The following is a 17,431-nucleotide window of genomic DNA, read 5'->3' on the forward strand; positions in this document are numbered from 1 at the left end:
CGGGAAAAAAAAAACTTAAGGATATGTTTGGTAGAGAGGAATGAAAGTGAAAAAAATATTGGTGGGAATGGAATGAATATTTTCAATTTTATTTTATTTTTTTTATGTTTTTTCCTTTTGTATGTTATGACCATTCACATAAGAATGTTTATTCCCATGAATATGTAATAGGCATTTCACATGGGTTACCCATTCTTTTTAACTTTTATATGCGCTGATTATTTATGTTATATTATTAAGTTAAGACATTAGAATAATTAGTTTTTGGTGTCAATAGTCTGTTTTAATAATTATATTTATATATATATTAATAAAGTGTTAAAATCTTTGTAGCTCAGTATATAGAGCTTTTATTTCCTAAACAGTTGTATATTCTATTTTTATTTGGGTTTTTTTTCCTTTTTTTCTGTTTATTTTTAAATTTATATATCATATTGGTAGTGTAGTTTTTCATTATTTTTTATAATTATATTTTGTTTTTCATTTAAATATAAAATAAAAAAATTATAAAAAAACATTATACATACACGTAACGGTGCACTAGTAATGTATTATCAAAAACTATTGAATATTCTTTTATATGTTCAACTAGCCTGGCCAACTTCGCGGGCCGCATGCAACCGTGTCTGCATCAACTTTACTTCTTTAGCTTCGATATTCTTCCCAAATGGACTCATAATGTTTATGCTGACTGGTAAAGCCATTTTCAGGCGTAGAGTTAAAGTCGACTTTAATTCATTTTCTGTTTGAACATTCAAAACTTTTGACAGGTGGTCCTCGAAACAGGCGTACAGAAATCTCAACCCATCACAGCGTGTCCGCCATCATATACATGTATGCTTTTTTGGATTAGCTGGTTTTAAGTCCTTTCTATGTTAAATTTACACCAAGCTTGTGGTCTGCTTTTCATCTTCTGTTTGAGTCAGGATTTTAGTTGATAAATATTGTTAAAAATAATATAAAATCGTAAATATACCTGAGTGGACCATCAAAGCAATAGATTTTCGCAAGGTTTTTGTTGTTTTTTTTCAGGAATGAACATCGGAGTACCCATAGTCCAATTTCAAATTCAATTCCTCTCATTTATCTTTTGAGTTCAATATAGTACATGATACTCACGGAAAATTCAGGGTCCGATTTCAGCAAGTGTCACTAGTACAGACGCAGGTTTCAAAATTATCCCGAGCCTGAAATCGTGAATAAGACCGTTAGAAGGGGGCCAGGAGGGTGTCCTGGCGTAGCCCCTCCAACGCTCAAGTCAGAGACAGAGGATATAAGTGGAGAGCAGCTAAGAGTGCTGCTGAAAAACATTATAATGAATCCGAAATCAAACACTCAAACCTTGTATTTATAGAAAAATACATGGGCCTTTGATGAGCATGCCTTCCATTTGGGCTAGGGATGGGCCGGGGGTAGTGGGCCCATCCACGGTATCAGTATATTTTCTTAAATAGGGTGGTGGTTGGATGAACTGATTTAGATTTGTGGAACAATCGCCTAAAGTTGATAGTAGATGAATTTAAATCTATAAGAATTGATCATCTAAACAAGTAAAATGTATGGTTTTGAAATCAGAGTCAATGTATCGAATAATGGAATTTGACATATGACATAGAATCGTTGACATTTTTTTATTTTTTTTATTTTGAAGGAGAATCATTGACATTTAAACAAATTCAAACGTTATAATAATTCATACTTGTGATATGTATGATAAACACAACTTTGTAGAGAAATATTTGGATGAACGCATTTGAATATGAAAAATAAAATATTTAAAATATAACTTTCGAAATTTGGTTTGCAACGTTTCCATCACCCTACTCTAATATCAAAGTTGTTTCTTTAATCAAATCCGAGATGTTTCTTTCAATTTCTTTATTTTTGAAGTAATTCCAAACATTCTTCCAAATCCATTTATTAAGTGAAATCCTTTGATCCTGCTATGACATCAACTATATATCCCATGTGAAACGAAGGGGAAAAAATCTTATACCTATTCTTGGATCTTACAATTTTCATGCATATATACGTTGATAGCATAGATATCCACGTGAATCGGGCGACGTATATGTACCCGTCTGGCATAGACTGTAACCATGCATAAGACCAAAAACGTGTGTACAATTTCTCTTTCAATACCCGAGGCAAGTTCCATACATGAGGGCTACAAAAGTACAAAACTATCTAATCATCTTTCGGAGTAACCTACCTACAATGTAAACTTGCACTATTTTAAAGTTTCTTGGCATTTGATGATAGATTCCCCATCTGCTCGGTTAGCAGTTCCATGCGCTGAGATTTATCGCCTGCCTCAAGAAATTCATCGGTTAAATTGGAGTCGGTCTCGATCTCCGAGGGAAATGGACTCCGAAGAAATGTTTCCCAGAAAGGATCACCAATTCCAGGAAGTTCTTCACTGTCCCATTCGATTTGAGAATCAGGAGAAAGTCCACCTATGTCCATCGGGATTTTGCTACTTGGTGATGATAATATAGCGTCCATAAAAGTATCGTTCTCTGTTTCCGTTCCCATGATACCATTGCTTTTTGGAATAATCTGAGAAATGTCCGATATGGTATCACCAACCGGCGGAAGGGTAATAGGAGGCCCTTGTGCAGCTATCTGAGGACTCACACCGAAATATTGATCAGAGACAATTTCAGCAGAGACGGTATCTGATTGAACCTCGGTTCTCAGTGCAGAATCAAAAGCTTTTATTGGTATGCCCGATGGTGTGCATGACAGCCCTGCAATAGGAGGTGCCTCTAGAAGAGTAACTCCCGAAACATGATGGTTCGTAGAATTGCCAGAGTCCAGTGTAGTGGACGGGGATGAACAGTTATCCATCAAGAAACCATCTGAATCATTAACGACATTTTCTAACCTAGTAGAACCCAGTTTTAAAATCTGTCTTAGCATCGCTTTTGCCGCCTCGTTTATCAAAGGTTGATATTTAATGATCTGACCATCGGAAGCATTGCTAACAGAATTATAATCCGAAACATCTTCCTGCTTTAGTCTCCTTTTTTTGTTGCCTTCAGTTATAAGTCTGTTGCTGTCAGTTGGCTGGTGCATAAACTGAGCAAGAAAACCAGGGCTGTTCACAGCTTTTGCTAGGAAAGACATCATTTGTTGTTGACGTTGTTCCATACCCTGAAGACGCTGAACCATTGTTTTTAATTGCCCATCAGTGGTTTGCTGCTGTTGCCTCAACCTTACAAGCTCCTGCATTAGCACATTCTTGTCCCTCTTAAGCCTTTCAACTTCCTCTTCGAGCCCAAATTTCCCAACCTCAACACATGCTCCAACAGAAGAACTCTGTCCAATTGGTGGTTGCTGCTGATGAGGCTGGGAATGTGCAGGCTTCCTTCGACTGATACCTTTAAGAAGATGCTTTTGTCCTCTTAAGAAACCCTCATTTGCAAACTCCCAGCGGTCTGGATCAACTTTTCTAAAACCCTGTTTGTCCAAAAGTTCCCACACAGGAAGTATTTATAATTTTTTTTTAAAAAAACCATTGCTCTTCAATTTCAAACATGCAAAATAGAAGAGCATGCAAAGAGACTATTTTATCCAGTAACACTTCAGGCAATATTTGTTTTCATTAGCTAAAATTACATTTCCACCAATTTTACAAACCAAATATGTATCACAATCTCTATTCCATTTTCGAAATATATTTCTGGCAACATTGAAAATAAAACCATGACTTTCAAGACTCACATCCAAGATTAATTTGGACTTTTCCAAAGGACTATGAATGCTCAGAACTTGGGCATTGCCACACTAATGGAGCAATAAATATATGATTGATGATAAAAATGACATCGCTATACTAAAAAGAGAACAATAACCAGACTTAATATGTAGGAAGTAAATTTGCAAGCTAATCAAACAAGCTCATGCCAAGAGCCAAGACTAATCAAACAAGCTCATGCCAAGAGCCAAGACTGCCTAGGCCCTAGAGCGCAAACAGCATGGCAATCAACAGGAACCAATTTAATAGTGAAAATCCATATATAATTAATTTTAATCTGCCAGGTTTACTTCGGGAATTAAGGGTAAGAAAAACGACTATTGAATCGATGAACTCATTCGTGCATTAGTTCCTTTTCCAGCATAGGAAAAATATATAGATATTTATTATCTTCTTCTTCCTTGAAATAATATTGAGATAACAACATTCCTTTAAGTTTCAAAAAAGATGTCATCACAAATGGAATGATAATATATCCCAATTAGCAGGTATCAAATCCACTGCCAACAAAGAGTAACAGGCACAGACCAAAGTAAGCACTTCTGAGCCATAATCTCCTAGGACAAGTCTCTCATGACATAATATAAGACAAAATTAAACTGAGCTTGAATGGATTTTCTGTCCTTCAACAATATTGGTTTCAATTTACTTATAATGGAAGACATCATATACAATTCTATGATTCTATCTGATCAAGTTTGAGGAGCTCAATACGAAAGATATAGAAACCATTTTATTTTTATTTTTTTGATCGAAAACTGATTTAGAAACCATATACAATGCCAAAAAATTATAATTTATCTGATGCAAAAAATTCAGGACAAAATAGCAATCATCGTGAATATAGGCTATGATTCCCATGATTATCATCTAGAGGGACCATCACAGAGAGACAATGAATGCACGCTTAAAGAGAGAGTTGTACTTGTCCAGCAAGTTAACATGGCCTTGAAGCAATTCTCAGCTAGAAAATAGATAAGCAGCAGGAAGTGTCGCAATTCGGCATACAGAGCATGTTGTGCACAATAAAATACATTTAAAGAAAGAAATAATGACGAAACCATGAAGCAGATCTAACTCCAAGAGTTTCAATTGATCGCAGTTACCCTCTTACTTATACATCAATAGAATCTTATAAATTGATCAATCAAACTACTTTAATATTTCTAGCCCAACATCTTCACTCTTACAGGACGTCATCCTTCCTAGTTATTTATCTTAATGGTAACTCTTCATACAAGAACCCATTTTTTTGTGGTAACAGCAAGTGCGTATCTGAAACTGACTCTACTCAACTTCACAAATTTCATTCTGCAGCCCATTGCTTTTCAGATTCTTTCATAACCACATAATGAACAGCAGGACGCTCCATATGTTAAAATATTTCATCAAAACTGTTCTCTGTTGCGACAGTTAAGTCATCACACACCAAAATAATCAAATTCATTAACACTAACAAGTTTTTCACTTGATAAAATAATCACCACGCAACCACGATATTTTTTAACTGAGCAATGGAACAGCTAAATTATCATGCCCACGACAAACAATAGTATCTACACACAAAATTATTCAATTCAATTGACGCATACCACCAAGTCGAACTTCATTCAACCAAAAAAAACACCCCAATAGAGGACAAATCAACTCTAATAAATACAAAAAGAGAGCACAAAAAGTACAGGGCCGAGGATAACGTACATATGTATTAAGTTGGCGAACAAAGCTAGAGAAATTATTGTGTTTGAAGTACTTAGGAAGCAAGTCCCTGGAAAACAAGGAAGAGTCCCAAACAACAAAACTATTATCCGAAGCGCTCCATGACACGATCTTATCTGTGCTCGGGTCATTCACCATGTCATAGGTTTTTGCAAGGAATGGTGGAGGAAGATTCGCTGAAGGCATCGGCTCCGGCTGAGGAAGCCCATCGCCGCCCACCTTCCCGGTGCTGGAAGACAAACGAGAATCTGGCACCTCCATATAGCAAAAAAAATCAAATGTCCATTGATGGATACATAATAGATATAGGAGATTTTGAAGAGATGCTGAAAAATTATTGAGAATATTGAGAGGAAAAACCCTAGATTTTGCTTGGGGGGTGGGCAGAGGTGTGAATTCAATCAAATTTGATACCCGCAGAGCTAGTGGGAGAAAGGAGAAGCAGAGGTTACACAAAATGACCATTCTGCCCCCCATATTATACACTTTTTTTAAAAAAAAGTAATGAAAAAGTTTCCCGGCTGTTTGATATTTGCTTGAATTTAATCGACAAAATATGTGTGATTTACATTTAAATGTTATTTTATGGTCAAATATTTGCTTCTTAAGAGTTGCGCGTTCGTATGGTTGCTTTTCGATGGAATGACATGCTTTGGAGGATGAACGTGAAGAACGATGAAATTATGCTTATTTTATATGTATTTTCAAATCTATCAAATTATAATTATATTTATATAAAATAATAAGTGAGTGAATTTTAAATTCATTTAATATAAACTTATCCAAATAATCAAAACGATATAAAATTCATTATTTTAAATCTATCAATCCAAGCGCACACTAAATTCCTTCGGTGTTGAATTTAATTTGTAATAGTTTTTTTTTAAAAAAAAAAAAAAGTGAACTTGTTAATTCCTTAATGAAGAACGATAGAAATTGTAATTTTGTGGAATTTACTGATATGCATGTGTGCTGCACATGTGAAACATATAAGGATGATACTTTCTAACTTTAGTCTCACTGTCTTTCATTTTTCAATGATTAATTCAATATACGATACATCAATAAAGTTCATATTTTATTTTTTGTTATTGTTATTGAATAATAATTAAGTTATTTTAAGTTTGATATATAAATATATATATATATATATATATATTTAAGTATATAGTGTTACAATATTCTGTCTAATTATAAAAATATTTGTTTATATGTTCTCTAATCAGAATCATATTTTTATTATCACTATGACACCTATTTTAATATCACAAACCTTAAAATTATTAAAAAAAATATTGTTAGACCATGAGTATTCAAAGTAATAAAACAAAAAAAAATATATCATTTTTAAATTTTTTTACAACCACCATAATTTCTAAATTTTTAATGATATATTTTGAAGTTATATATTTTATACATAAATCACGTCCTTGAAAAAATAGTTACAAGTTTTATAAGTATTCATCAATAATTTGATCAGGTATAAAACATGAAGACAATTGTAATATTTTTAAAAACACTTATTTTTTGAGCTTCACCTTGTTTAAAAAATGCGAGAAAATTTTAAAAACCTTATAAATTATTTTAAGTAACTTAGATGTAGAAGTAATTTGTTCCACATTAAAAAAATTGAATTCATTTTGATTCCTCATTATCACTTCGATGTATGTAAAAGTAATTGTCTCACACAAAATCAATTTAAATTCATGTTTTTGAAGTGAATACTTATGATACCCAACAATTATTTGTATTTATCATGTCTAAGGTTTTACGGCTCGGCCCATTCGCACCCACGTCAGTGCAATATTCATTATGTCCACCACTATCTTAGTATAAGGTTTTGCACGGCATATCACAATTACAAGAAATGAATGACGTATCGTGGGTAACAAATATAATTTTTGACTTGGAAATCAAGAAATGTTTGAACTAAAATATTAATCTTTACTATCATTTAGTTTTATTAATGATTTCATAATTAACAGTACTTATTAGTTATAGTATAGATAAACATTGTATTGTATAGTAAAAAACAACGAGAAAATTAGTTATAATAATTACATATTTTTACACGAGTACATAAAAATATCCATGATGTTGAGTATACTTTTGGTTTATTAGTTTACCATTTTAATTTTTGTGGTCCCTAAATATTTTTATTCAGTATTTTTTGTCTTTGATTTAAAATTAAGATACAATTAGTCATCATTATTAATTTGATGTTTAAAATTGAAAAATTAATTTATTTTTTGGTTTTATTTAAAAGTATAGTAATCAAAACATTAAGCTAAAAAAATTAAATGGAGATAAGCCTTGATGTGGAAAGAAGTCAAAAAACTAATAAAATTTTTTATCATAATTTTATGATCATGACTATGACAAAATTTATAAAAAAAATATATATTTAGATAATATATTTGAAACTATCCAATTTATTTAATAATTAACACTGTTTGTACTATATAACTTATAAAATATAAATATAATTTATAATTTTGAATACAATTAACAATAAAAAATAATATGGATTTCTTTCAAAACAAAAGTATAAAAAAATAGGATGTTGGTTATAATAAAATAGCTCAGATAAATGTACATACGTTACTTGACAAAGATAATAAGACAATTCAAGAAAAGTATATATTCAAAGTTTTTGACAAATAATCAAAAGAAATTAAAATAGCTATGTATCACACAATCATTTGCCCAAGATTTTGATTTTAACTATGGATGAACAACAATTATCTTTATTAATAAAAAAATATGTGAATATCAATGCTAAAAAGAAAGTGGAAAGTGATTGACGATGCCAAAAAATTGGATAGACAAAGAGCGGTTCCTGACAGATTTATAGGCAAAAAAGACCATGAATGAACCGATTTCAAACCGGAATAAAAGGGATTTATATAATGCGCAAGTTTGGACTATACAATTGTTTAAAAGATTTGATAGGTACTACTGATATCAACAATGTGCATCTTTTATTCGGAAGCTTTTCACATAAAAACTTCAGAGTTAAACGTGTTTGAGTTGCGACAATTATGAGATCGGTGACCCACTGAAAAGTTCCTCAAAATGTATGTGAATGAGAAGTTAATTACGCTAGAAAGAATACATGTTGGTAAAGTTGTGACATTCGTCAAATATAAAGTGTTACAAAATCTACAAAAATCGATATGTATTTAATTAATTTGTTCTCTATTATAATGTTCTATTTGACTAATTATATTTCAAAATTTTGTATAAGGATACTAGAATCGATTATAAAAGTTAATTTGATAAATATTTCATAATTTTATTATATATAAGAATACTAAATCGATTAAAAAATTAATTTGATTCTATAATTTATTTGTTAGAAATTTGCTATGATAAAGTCATAGTTTTATGAATTAGTTAATAATTATAAAGAATATTATTTGATAATCATAGTCTTCGAGTTGTTGTGTTTAGTAATAATGTAAATTATCATCATCATTATATAAAGTATTTTTAATATAATATGATTTAAAGAATTAACAATCATTGCCTTGTTAATGTCAGTAACTTTATTAGATATAGTTTTTTAATGAATATAATTTTCGGGAAATTGGCTTCAGTCTCCGGTCGTCGTTTTTTTTTTGTGTTCAGTCTCTGGGTACTTTTTTAGTACCACATTTTACACATGAAGTGTACCACATTTTGTATGACATAGTACCACAATTTTGTGGGTAGGGAGTGAATCCAAAGAAATGTTTTGATTGGGGATTTTTCACCAACTTCTCCTATAATTTTCAACTATATTAGATTTTTCAAATATATTATTCGTGTAATGTTTATTTCTTTATGGATATTAATTTACTCAACTTAAAAATTGACACAAAAATTCATATGAGCTAAAAGTTGACTTAAAAATTATGACAAAAACTTCTATGAGGTTGTTTCATGTGTAAATTTTGTTAAACAAATCTCTTATTCGATTTGACGCATGAAAAATTGTTTTTCACTACGTAAATGGGCTGAATCGATTACAAGTCTCACATATATAAATTCATGATACCATCTGACAAAAAAACTACTAAAAAATTGGAGAATTGTAAAATTTTGAATAAAAGTATAAACTTCATTTGCCTTCGATTTATTATAAAATAAATTAATTAATGAAAAAAGAGAAATCAAACAAAAAGACATCCCAAAAAATAAAGATTTCAATAATCAAATAAAATGAAAAAAGAGACAAATCAAATAAAAGTAATTATTTTTAAAATAAAGGTATAGTTCATTTTTAAGAATAGAGTATAAGTTTCATTATTCTTTTATTTATTTTAAATTCTATCAAAGATATATATATTTTTTGAAAAAATAGAGTGTAAATTTAATTTCAAAAAATAGAGGCTAAATTTTGTTGTTCTTTAATTTATTTTAGAATCATACTCGAAAAAACAAACCAAGAAAAGAAATATATTTATTAATATTATTTAAAGAACATAAGGACGTACATATAAATTCACCCATTCTATTAAAGTTTTCAAAATTATTATTCATGTCTTATTTACGTTATTCATGGATGTTAGTTTGCTCAACTTAAAAATAAAAATTGGCACAAAAAGTCATACGAAACTGTTTCACATATCAATTTTGTAACATGTCTTTTATCCAATGTGAAACATGAAAAAACATTGTTTTCACTCCAGAAATGCACCAGGTTGACTATATATATATATATATATATATGATACCGTCTCACAGAATACATACTAAAAAATTGAAAAATTATAAAATGTTGAATAAGAGTTAAACTTAATTTTCCTTTGATTTATTTTAAAATCAATTAATTAATTGAAAAGGTCAACATGTCTCATATATATAAATGTATACTGTTTCACAAACGACTTACTCAAAATTAGAGAATTACAGAAATTTTAAAAGAGTGTCGACTTATTTTTCCTTCTCTTTATTTTAAAATTCATTAATCAATGGAAACATAGAAAAAAATAGAGTTTAAATTTAACCCAAATACATCCAAAAACACAAATGAATCTAAATAATGAAAAGAAATTGCGGTTGTCATAAATTACATGTAATATTGTACAATTAGGTAATAGGTTGTGCATAAAAAAATATTTCAGATTAAATTTTTTTTTGTTTTTGTTTTTGTTCTTTTTTTTGGAGAAAGCGAGAGCATAAGCATTAGTAGAATCAAACATAAATATAAATTATAAAAAACAAAAACAAACCGACAGAAACATATATATTTTTATTTTTGTGGATATTAAGTATATGTATGTGTGGATCGATGAAGTCGTATATATTCGAAAAAATATAAAATATTACTGAAAAAATATAAAAGATAAAACATGTTATAACCCGATAAAAACTGCTCTCCACTTCTATACAAAATAATGTTAGAATATAAACATTTTATGGAATTAAAAGTTAATTTTTTTATATTTGAATTTAATTAAAAATTAAGGAGCTGCTCTCATACGAATCAATACTTGTCAAGAATGCGTCCCGAACCGTGTATTTCAAAACCATCACAACTCATGTTGCAAGTGACTTGTTGCCGTCGATATGTAGTATAACATTGTCGAGTAGATCTTTTGTGAGACGGTCTCACGAATCTTTATTTGTGAGACGGGTCAATCCTACCGATATTCACAGTAAAAAGTAATACTCTTAGTATAACAAGTAATAATTTTTCATGGATGACCCAAATAAGATATCTATCTCACAAAATACGACTCGTGAGACCATCTCAATCTCACACACATTTTTGTCAACATTGTCGTAGGTACGAATATGCATCTCAATTATATTTAAACATAATTAAAGCTAAGTAATCATTTTAGCAATTTGTGGGGGCAAAGTCAATTATTGATCAGGCAATTATTTAGTGGGGGGACGAATCCAAAAATTTTGCCGCATAAAATATGTTTTTTAAAAAAATTAACTCGTAGAATTTTGAAATGATATATGTATGAAATGCTATGTCAAGATTTATATTTAAAAATCAATTTTTTTAGTTAAACTATAGTAGATTATTTATTTCTCATCATTTTCGGATACGGAATATGGGATAAAAAGAGGAAAACATGTCTCCCATCCAATTGATAGTCACCCGTTGCTTTCTCGATAACAACCAGAGAGTAAGCTCGAGTGACTCCCAACCCGCCTCATCTCCGGGGAATAAAACAAAAAGATATTTCCATTTGAATTTTGAGATTTATTTTGTTGTGTGCAATAATTTTCTTTGTTTGATAAAACGATCGAACCGTTGTGCTTGAGCCACTGTGCGGTTTAAAAGATTTGAGTTGCACCATTACTAATAGCTATAGCTTTTGGTAAAGCGACAAGCGCTCGATCCTACAATTGGTATCAGAACCAAGGTCACGAGTTCGATTCACATTGATTGCAAAGAGTGCAATTATTAGGATGATAATTGTTGGGTGCAATAATTGTTCTTGCTGGTCGAGCGATTGAGCCGTGTTGTTTGAACTGCTGTGCGGTTTAAAAGATTTGAATTCCACCATTACTACTAGCTATAGCTTTTGGTAAAGCGACGACCCCTCGGTCCTACAAATTTTTTTAAAATCAAATATCATCATTTTATTTTAAGATATTGCCGCAGCACAAACAAGTTGAACAAAATTCATCGTCTTTTATATCACATAAATAGGAGAGACCCTTGAATTATATACAATAGGGATTCGACGCTAACAACGATACCAGTGGAAAAGCTTAGATAGATATCTTTCGTTTTGATACAACTGTGGGATAGGGATTAGAACTATCGACACTAAGGCTATCGAGGTTGCTTTGACAATTTTACTTAAACCAAGCTCTTAATCTATAAGACATACAAATCTTTCCTCGCGCTCCGTTGATCCAAGAATGAGTTTCTCTGGAGTCCCGTTGATCCAAATTCTATCAACTTGCAGCGATTTTCGCTATCAAAGCTTTCTTAAGCTGATCTTGAGTGAAAAAGGGACCCTCCATCCTCACCGTTGCTTGTTGAATCATTAAATCTTTTACCACGGATATGCTAGCATGATGAACATCTAGGTCCAACTCTTTGAGAGCCATCATCAATCTTGCTGCTGGATGATTCTTTTTACTACCTTGAATGCGTATCATTGCATCCCAACCAATTATCTTAACTTCTACATCCATATCCATGGTTGTGTTCACCACATTGCTCGAAAACTTTGGTTCACATTTTGGTTTAGGTGTAGCCGATCCCTTAGAGGCTAATTCCCTTTTCACGGACTCGAGTTGATTCCACAAATCATCCTTTTCGACTTCAACGCATTGAAGCATCGACTTCAACTCGTTGATATAAGAAATAGCATCGCCGAGAAGTGAAGCCTTGTCCATTTTTGACACGTTCGGTACTACAGCTCTGAGGGCATAAAACTTTTGATTCAATTTCTCCCTCCTCTGCCTCTCCGCTTCCACGTGATTCAGAGGCTCTTCCCGGCCATTTGCAGGCTTCCTTCCCCGTTTTCTCGGCTTTTTCTCGAGATCAACAGTTTTACAACTATCAGCCTCTTTCACCAAGGATACTTCAAGATCCGAATGTTCCGACTCAACACCACCACCATTTTCAATCTTCACCGCACCAGATGAGTGCAAAATCGCACCCGAAGTAAATGAAAGCACACCTTCCTCATTACTACCCCTCGAAGCCGGGGACTTATTCTTGCTCTTACTGCTAGTTTTATTGTTCTCTTCTTGAACTCCAAACAAATTCTCATTCCTACTACAAATGCTCTTCTTAGAACTCTCCCCAAAATTGAGTATCTCCCCATTCCTCACGTTTCTACTTCCATTAAGCCCGGATTCTGAAAAGTTCAATTCTTTAGTAAGAAACCCCTGTGTTTGTTGCTGTGGATTTTCAGTTATAGTACTGGAAATTGGTTTTTCATGACCAAAACCAATTTGCTTGCTAGTATTATCATTGAATGAATCCTTTATATCCACAGAAGACGAAGTAGGGTCGATCAACCAAAGGGCTGATGGGTCATTCTCGGCCAAGGCCCAGGAGCCAGATCCTGAGCCCGAAACCATTTGTCCTCCATTGAAATTGAACAAAAATCTAACCTTGTTCATGAGATCTGAACTCTGAAAAATCAGTTCAACGGAACCAAGCTCAACAACTCCCGTTGCCAATGGAATGCACACAAGGGTTTGAAGCCCGAAACTCTGTGCCTGTCGGGCCCGCTCACAGTGAGATGCGGCAAGCCTCTCCGCGCCAATCACCCAGACTGAGTTGGAGCTGTAAAAAGCTTGCCCCGGAATCCCAGACCCGTCGACGAAGCATTGAGTCATAGAAATCAGGAAAAACCATTCAGCATCAGTAACCTCTTCATCAACGGTGTTATCTGCCAGATCCTGAGATCCCGACACCAAAGAATTCAGCTCCCTGAGAACCCTCTTCCGGTGCTCCTGCTCCGCAGGTGACGAAGCCGTTTTGCGCTTCATTTTGTTCTCTTCGTTCTTGTAATACCCGTCCCCCCAGCCCAAAACATATGAGCCACCATATTCAGCAACAGAAGACTGCCAGAATATGGCATAAGTCCAGCTCTCGTGAGAGCCTTCAATCAAGGCCAGAAGACGTTGCTGCAGCGTTTCCTGATTGAAAAACTGCCCAACGGACGTGGGTTTGGATAGGTCCATTGACGGCAGAGGATTTGGAGTATGAGATGCATAGGTAGAAGGCCAAAAGGAAGACGGATCAGAAGTCGAAGACGGGATCCCATCCATCGCCCAGAAATCATCGCCACCTCCCATCGCTGTAGAATTTGCGGATGACAAGTATTTACCCACAGAGTCGTCTCCGTTAAATCTTGAAATAAGTGTTGGCAGGTTATAATCAAATGATCGCCCTCACCAAATAAGGCAAACGAACAAAAACAGTCGAATTCACCGCCCAGAGTAGGAAAAGGGTCGGCTTCTCATCGAATTTCTCAGAGAAATTGTAGAGTGGTAGGGAAAGTAGGGACGGAGGAAGCGAGAAAAAGAAGAGAAACAATTCGTATTCTGTATGTGTGAAATTTTGGGGACTTAATTTCGAGTGAATGTGAAGTGAATTTAAGCAAGTGGCCAAATATCGTGGCTGCTGTGTGGAAGAGACGTGGGAGTCCACAAAAGGGAAAGGGAAAGCTACGGCGGCTTCGACGAACACGACGCCGATTCTATTATCGGAATCACTCCAATCCGCAGCGGCATTTATTCACTTATTTTATTTATATTATTACAACTCATCATTTAATAATACATAAATAAATCTATTTATTACTTTATATATTATTACATCCATTTTAACCATTTTTTTTAAAATAAAAACTAATTAAAATATTCTAAAAAAATTAACAAGGTGACAGCAATTATGTTCAGAGAATATCGAAAAAGTAGGTCTCTTGTGAGACAGTCTCACGAATCTTTATCTGTGAGACGGGTTAACCATACCGATATTCACAATAAAAAGTAATACTCTTAGACTTTTCATCGATGACCTAAATAAGATATCCTCACAAAATACGATCCGTGAAACCGTCTCACACAAGTTTTTGTCGTACCGAAATTTCGATATCATAAAATCTAAACTATTTTAATTTAAATATTAATTGTTGACACTTAACTAATATCATAAGTTGTATCGTCTACTAATTTAAAATCAAACGGATTATTTAATTCAGCAATTGATGATCACGTCATAATTATAATTATTATATATTAATAAAAACTATTTACTTAATTATATCAATATTAAACTATAAATCTTAGTTATCTTTATGATTGAAATAAATAAAATAATACAATTAATATGTCGCGTAGACATATATTTCTGATTATTTATTACTATTACCAGTAGCATTTACTAATTTGTTTGGTTTGACTTTCAAACTACTTCTCTAGCTTGGTCGGTAACCCGTAAATTTGCTTGCCGAAAATTAAGGAAAATTGGAATTATATGATTAGATGAAATTCATGGGAGAAACATAAACTCCTTTTCATAGAGAGAGATTTTAGAAACACAGAAAATTATTGTAAGGCCACCTCACGAATCAATTATATGAGACAGATTTTTTATTTAGATTATTGATGAAAAATATTGTTTTTTTATGTCAGAAGTATTACTTATTATTATAAATATGGACAATAGTTGATCCGTTTCATGAATAAATAATCATTTCTCATCTGTTAATTAATTTTACAGTTATTTTTTAATATGTTATGATTTTTATACTCGATAAAAAATGTAAGTATAAGAACATGCTTCTATGATTCTATCTGAATGTTCAAATTAATGAGCTTATTAATCTAATGGATTTTCTAATTAAAGGCAAATCAGCATCGTTTCCTTTTATAGTAGTCGAATATGGATTCCTTATAGTAAGTAAGCTACTTATACAAACTTCTTTATCAAGTTCATTGCTAAACATATTTCAACTAATAAGTGCAAGTTCATGAATCAAATCTTCGTTTTAATAATTAACTTCAAAACCGAATCCGATAATTTATATCGATTTATAATTATGTTCGAATTCGAATTTGGCGATTCGATTAACAAGTCTTCAATCCAAACTTTTATAGCAACTAGAAATTTTCTTTATAGGTAATTGGGAGTAGTACATTAACACTGATTAATTAGATGAATGAATCATTTCGTGATTTTTTTCTTATTCAATTAATAGTGAAATAAAAAAGAGATTTCATTTTAATAAAATAAATGCATTCATTTTAAGTAAAGTCCACATTCAACGGCAAGGAGTTGTTGTCAAACTTACCAAGTTTAATGGAACATATATGAACAATGTGATCTTAAGATATTTCGATTAGAGCTATCGTTCGGCGTAAATTATAAGATAAAAGTTAATTATATATTTTTTACATAGAACCGTTTGACTCTAGTTCGGCAAAAGATTAGAGTTATAAATCATTATGTTATTTAAATATATATATATATTTATATATTTATTGATGTATATTTTTGCGTATTATACATCATTTATTAGCTTACTAACCAAATATTTCATTAAAATAAATGAATAAATTAAATTGGACGGTGGGATATTTATCACAAGTACTGGTCCAATCAACGTGTGATGGACCCGGTCCGGTCCATAAATGTTTTTCAATCGTAAGGCATTCACGTGAGTAGCTATTGCAACCACGTTCACAGTGTAACCTTTGTTGGATTATTTAGGCGTACGTACAATGAGGCAGTTGTGTTTGTCTCAAAGTTGAAATATTTTCTGTGGGACTACCGACGAAGTGTTTCCAAATATAAGAGTTTTTTGAAATCCTATTTCAGAGGATAGGAGGACTTGAACTCGAATCATTACAAAGAGAAAAAAAAAATGATATCATTAGAGTTAAAGTTCGGTCTCTTCAAACTTTAGGAGTTTGAAATATATATTTTTTGTACGGTATCTTTACCGTTTTTTGTTTTTGGTCTATTAGTTTTATTGATTTTTTTTTTTATTTCGGTACATTATATTTTCATATTGGACTATTTTGGTTCATTTTATCTCGAAGTTGCCAATTTTTACGGGAAAAAATGACGAGACGTGGTTGAAGCTGATATAGCTTTACCCTGTATTTCACTACAAAAAAATGTGTTCGCGACGGTTTTTCATAAACCGTTGCTTTAAATAGCGACAGTTTGAACAAAAACCGTCGCTATTTAAATAATTGCGACGATTGTAATAAAATCGTCGCTAACTTTAGCGACAGCTTAGAAAACCGTCCCTAATTAGAGACAATTATCATCTAACCGTTGCTAATTAGTGACAGTTCTATATATCCGTCGCAAATTGACGACGGTTGTGCTTATACCGTCGCTAAAAATAGCGACAGTTTTATTAACATCGTCGCAATTTTTTAAAAAGCGACAGTTGAAACTGTAATTGTCGCTAAATATAGCGACGATGTAAGAAACACCGTCGCTAATTTAGATCGGCGGCA

The 17,431-nt window shown here is 32.3% G+C and overlaps 2 protein-coding genes across 2 annotated transcripts; both read right to left on the bottom strand.

Annotated features, from left to right (window-relative positions):
• Nucleotides 1–2,118: 2,118 nt before the first annotated feature.
• On the bottom strand, nucleotides 2,119–5,920 carry LOC142524328 (heat shock factor protein HSF8-like). The gene is made up of 2 exons (XM_075628274.1): nucleotides 5,462–5,920; nucleotides 2,119–3,462 (listed from the first exon to the last, which is right to left on the bottom strand). The coding sequence occupies exons 1-2, from the start codon at nucleotides 5,738–5,740 to the stop codon at nucleotides 2,236–2,238; spliced, it is 1,506 nt and encodes a 501-aa protein (XP_075484389.1). The 5' UTR covers nucleotides 5,741–5,920; the 3' UTR covers nucleotides 2,119–2,235.
• A 6,179-nt stretch (nucleotides 5,921–12,099) lies between these two features.
• LOC142524175 (transcription factor MYC2-like) lies at nucleotides 12,100–14,642 on the bottom strand. Its single transcript, XM_075627990.1, has one exon. The coding sequence runs from the start codon at nucleotides 14,249–14,251 to the stop codon at nucleotides 12,389–12,391; it is 1,863 nt and encodes a 620-aa protein (XP_075484105.1). The 5' UTR covers nucleotides 14,252–14,642; the 3' UTR covers nucleotides 12,100–12,388.
• Nucleotides 14,643–17,431: the final 2,789 nt, after the last annotated feature.

The sequence above is a fragment of the Primulina tabacum genome, chromosome 14 (genome assembly GCF_025594145.1).
Source record: "Primulina tabacum isolate GXHZ01 chromosome 14, ASM2559414v2, whole genome shotgun sequence".
Lineage (NCBI taxonomy): Eukaryota > Viridiplantae > Streptophyta > Magnoliopsida > Lamiales > Gesneriaceae > Primulina > Primulina tabacum.

Bases quoted from the DNA above. Each gene is read 5' to 3' on its own strand.
- LOC142524328 (XM_075628274.1), bottom strand. From the start codon at position 5,740: ATGGAGGTGCCAGATTCTCGTTTGTCTTCCAGCACCGGGAAGGTGGGC. The intron at 3,463-5,461 runs GTACGTTATCCT...TTGGACAAACAG, and splicing joins TTCGCCAACTTAATACATAT to GGTTTTAGAAAAGTTGATCC.
- LOC142524175 (XM_075627990.1), bottom strand. From the start codon at position 14,251: ATGGGAGGTGGCGATGATTTCTGGGCGATGGATGGGATCCCGTCTTCG.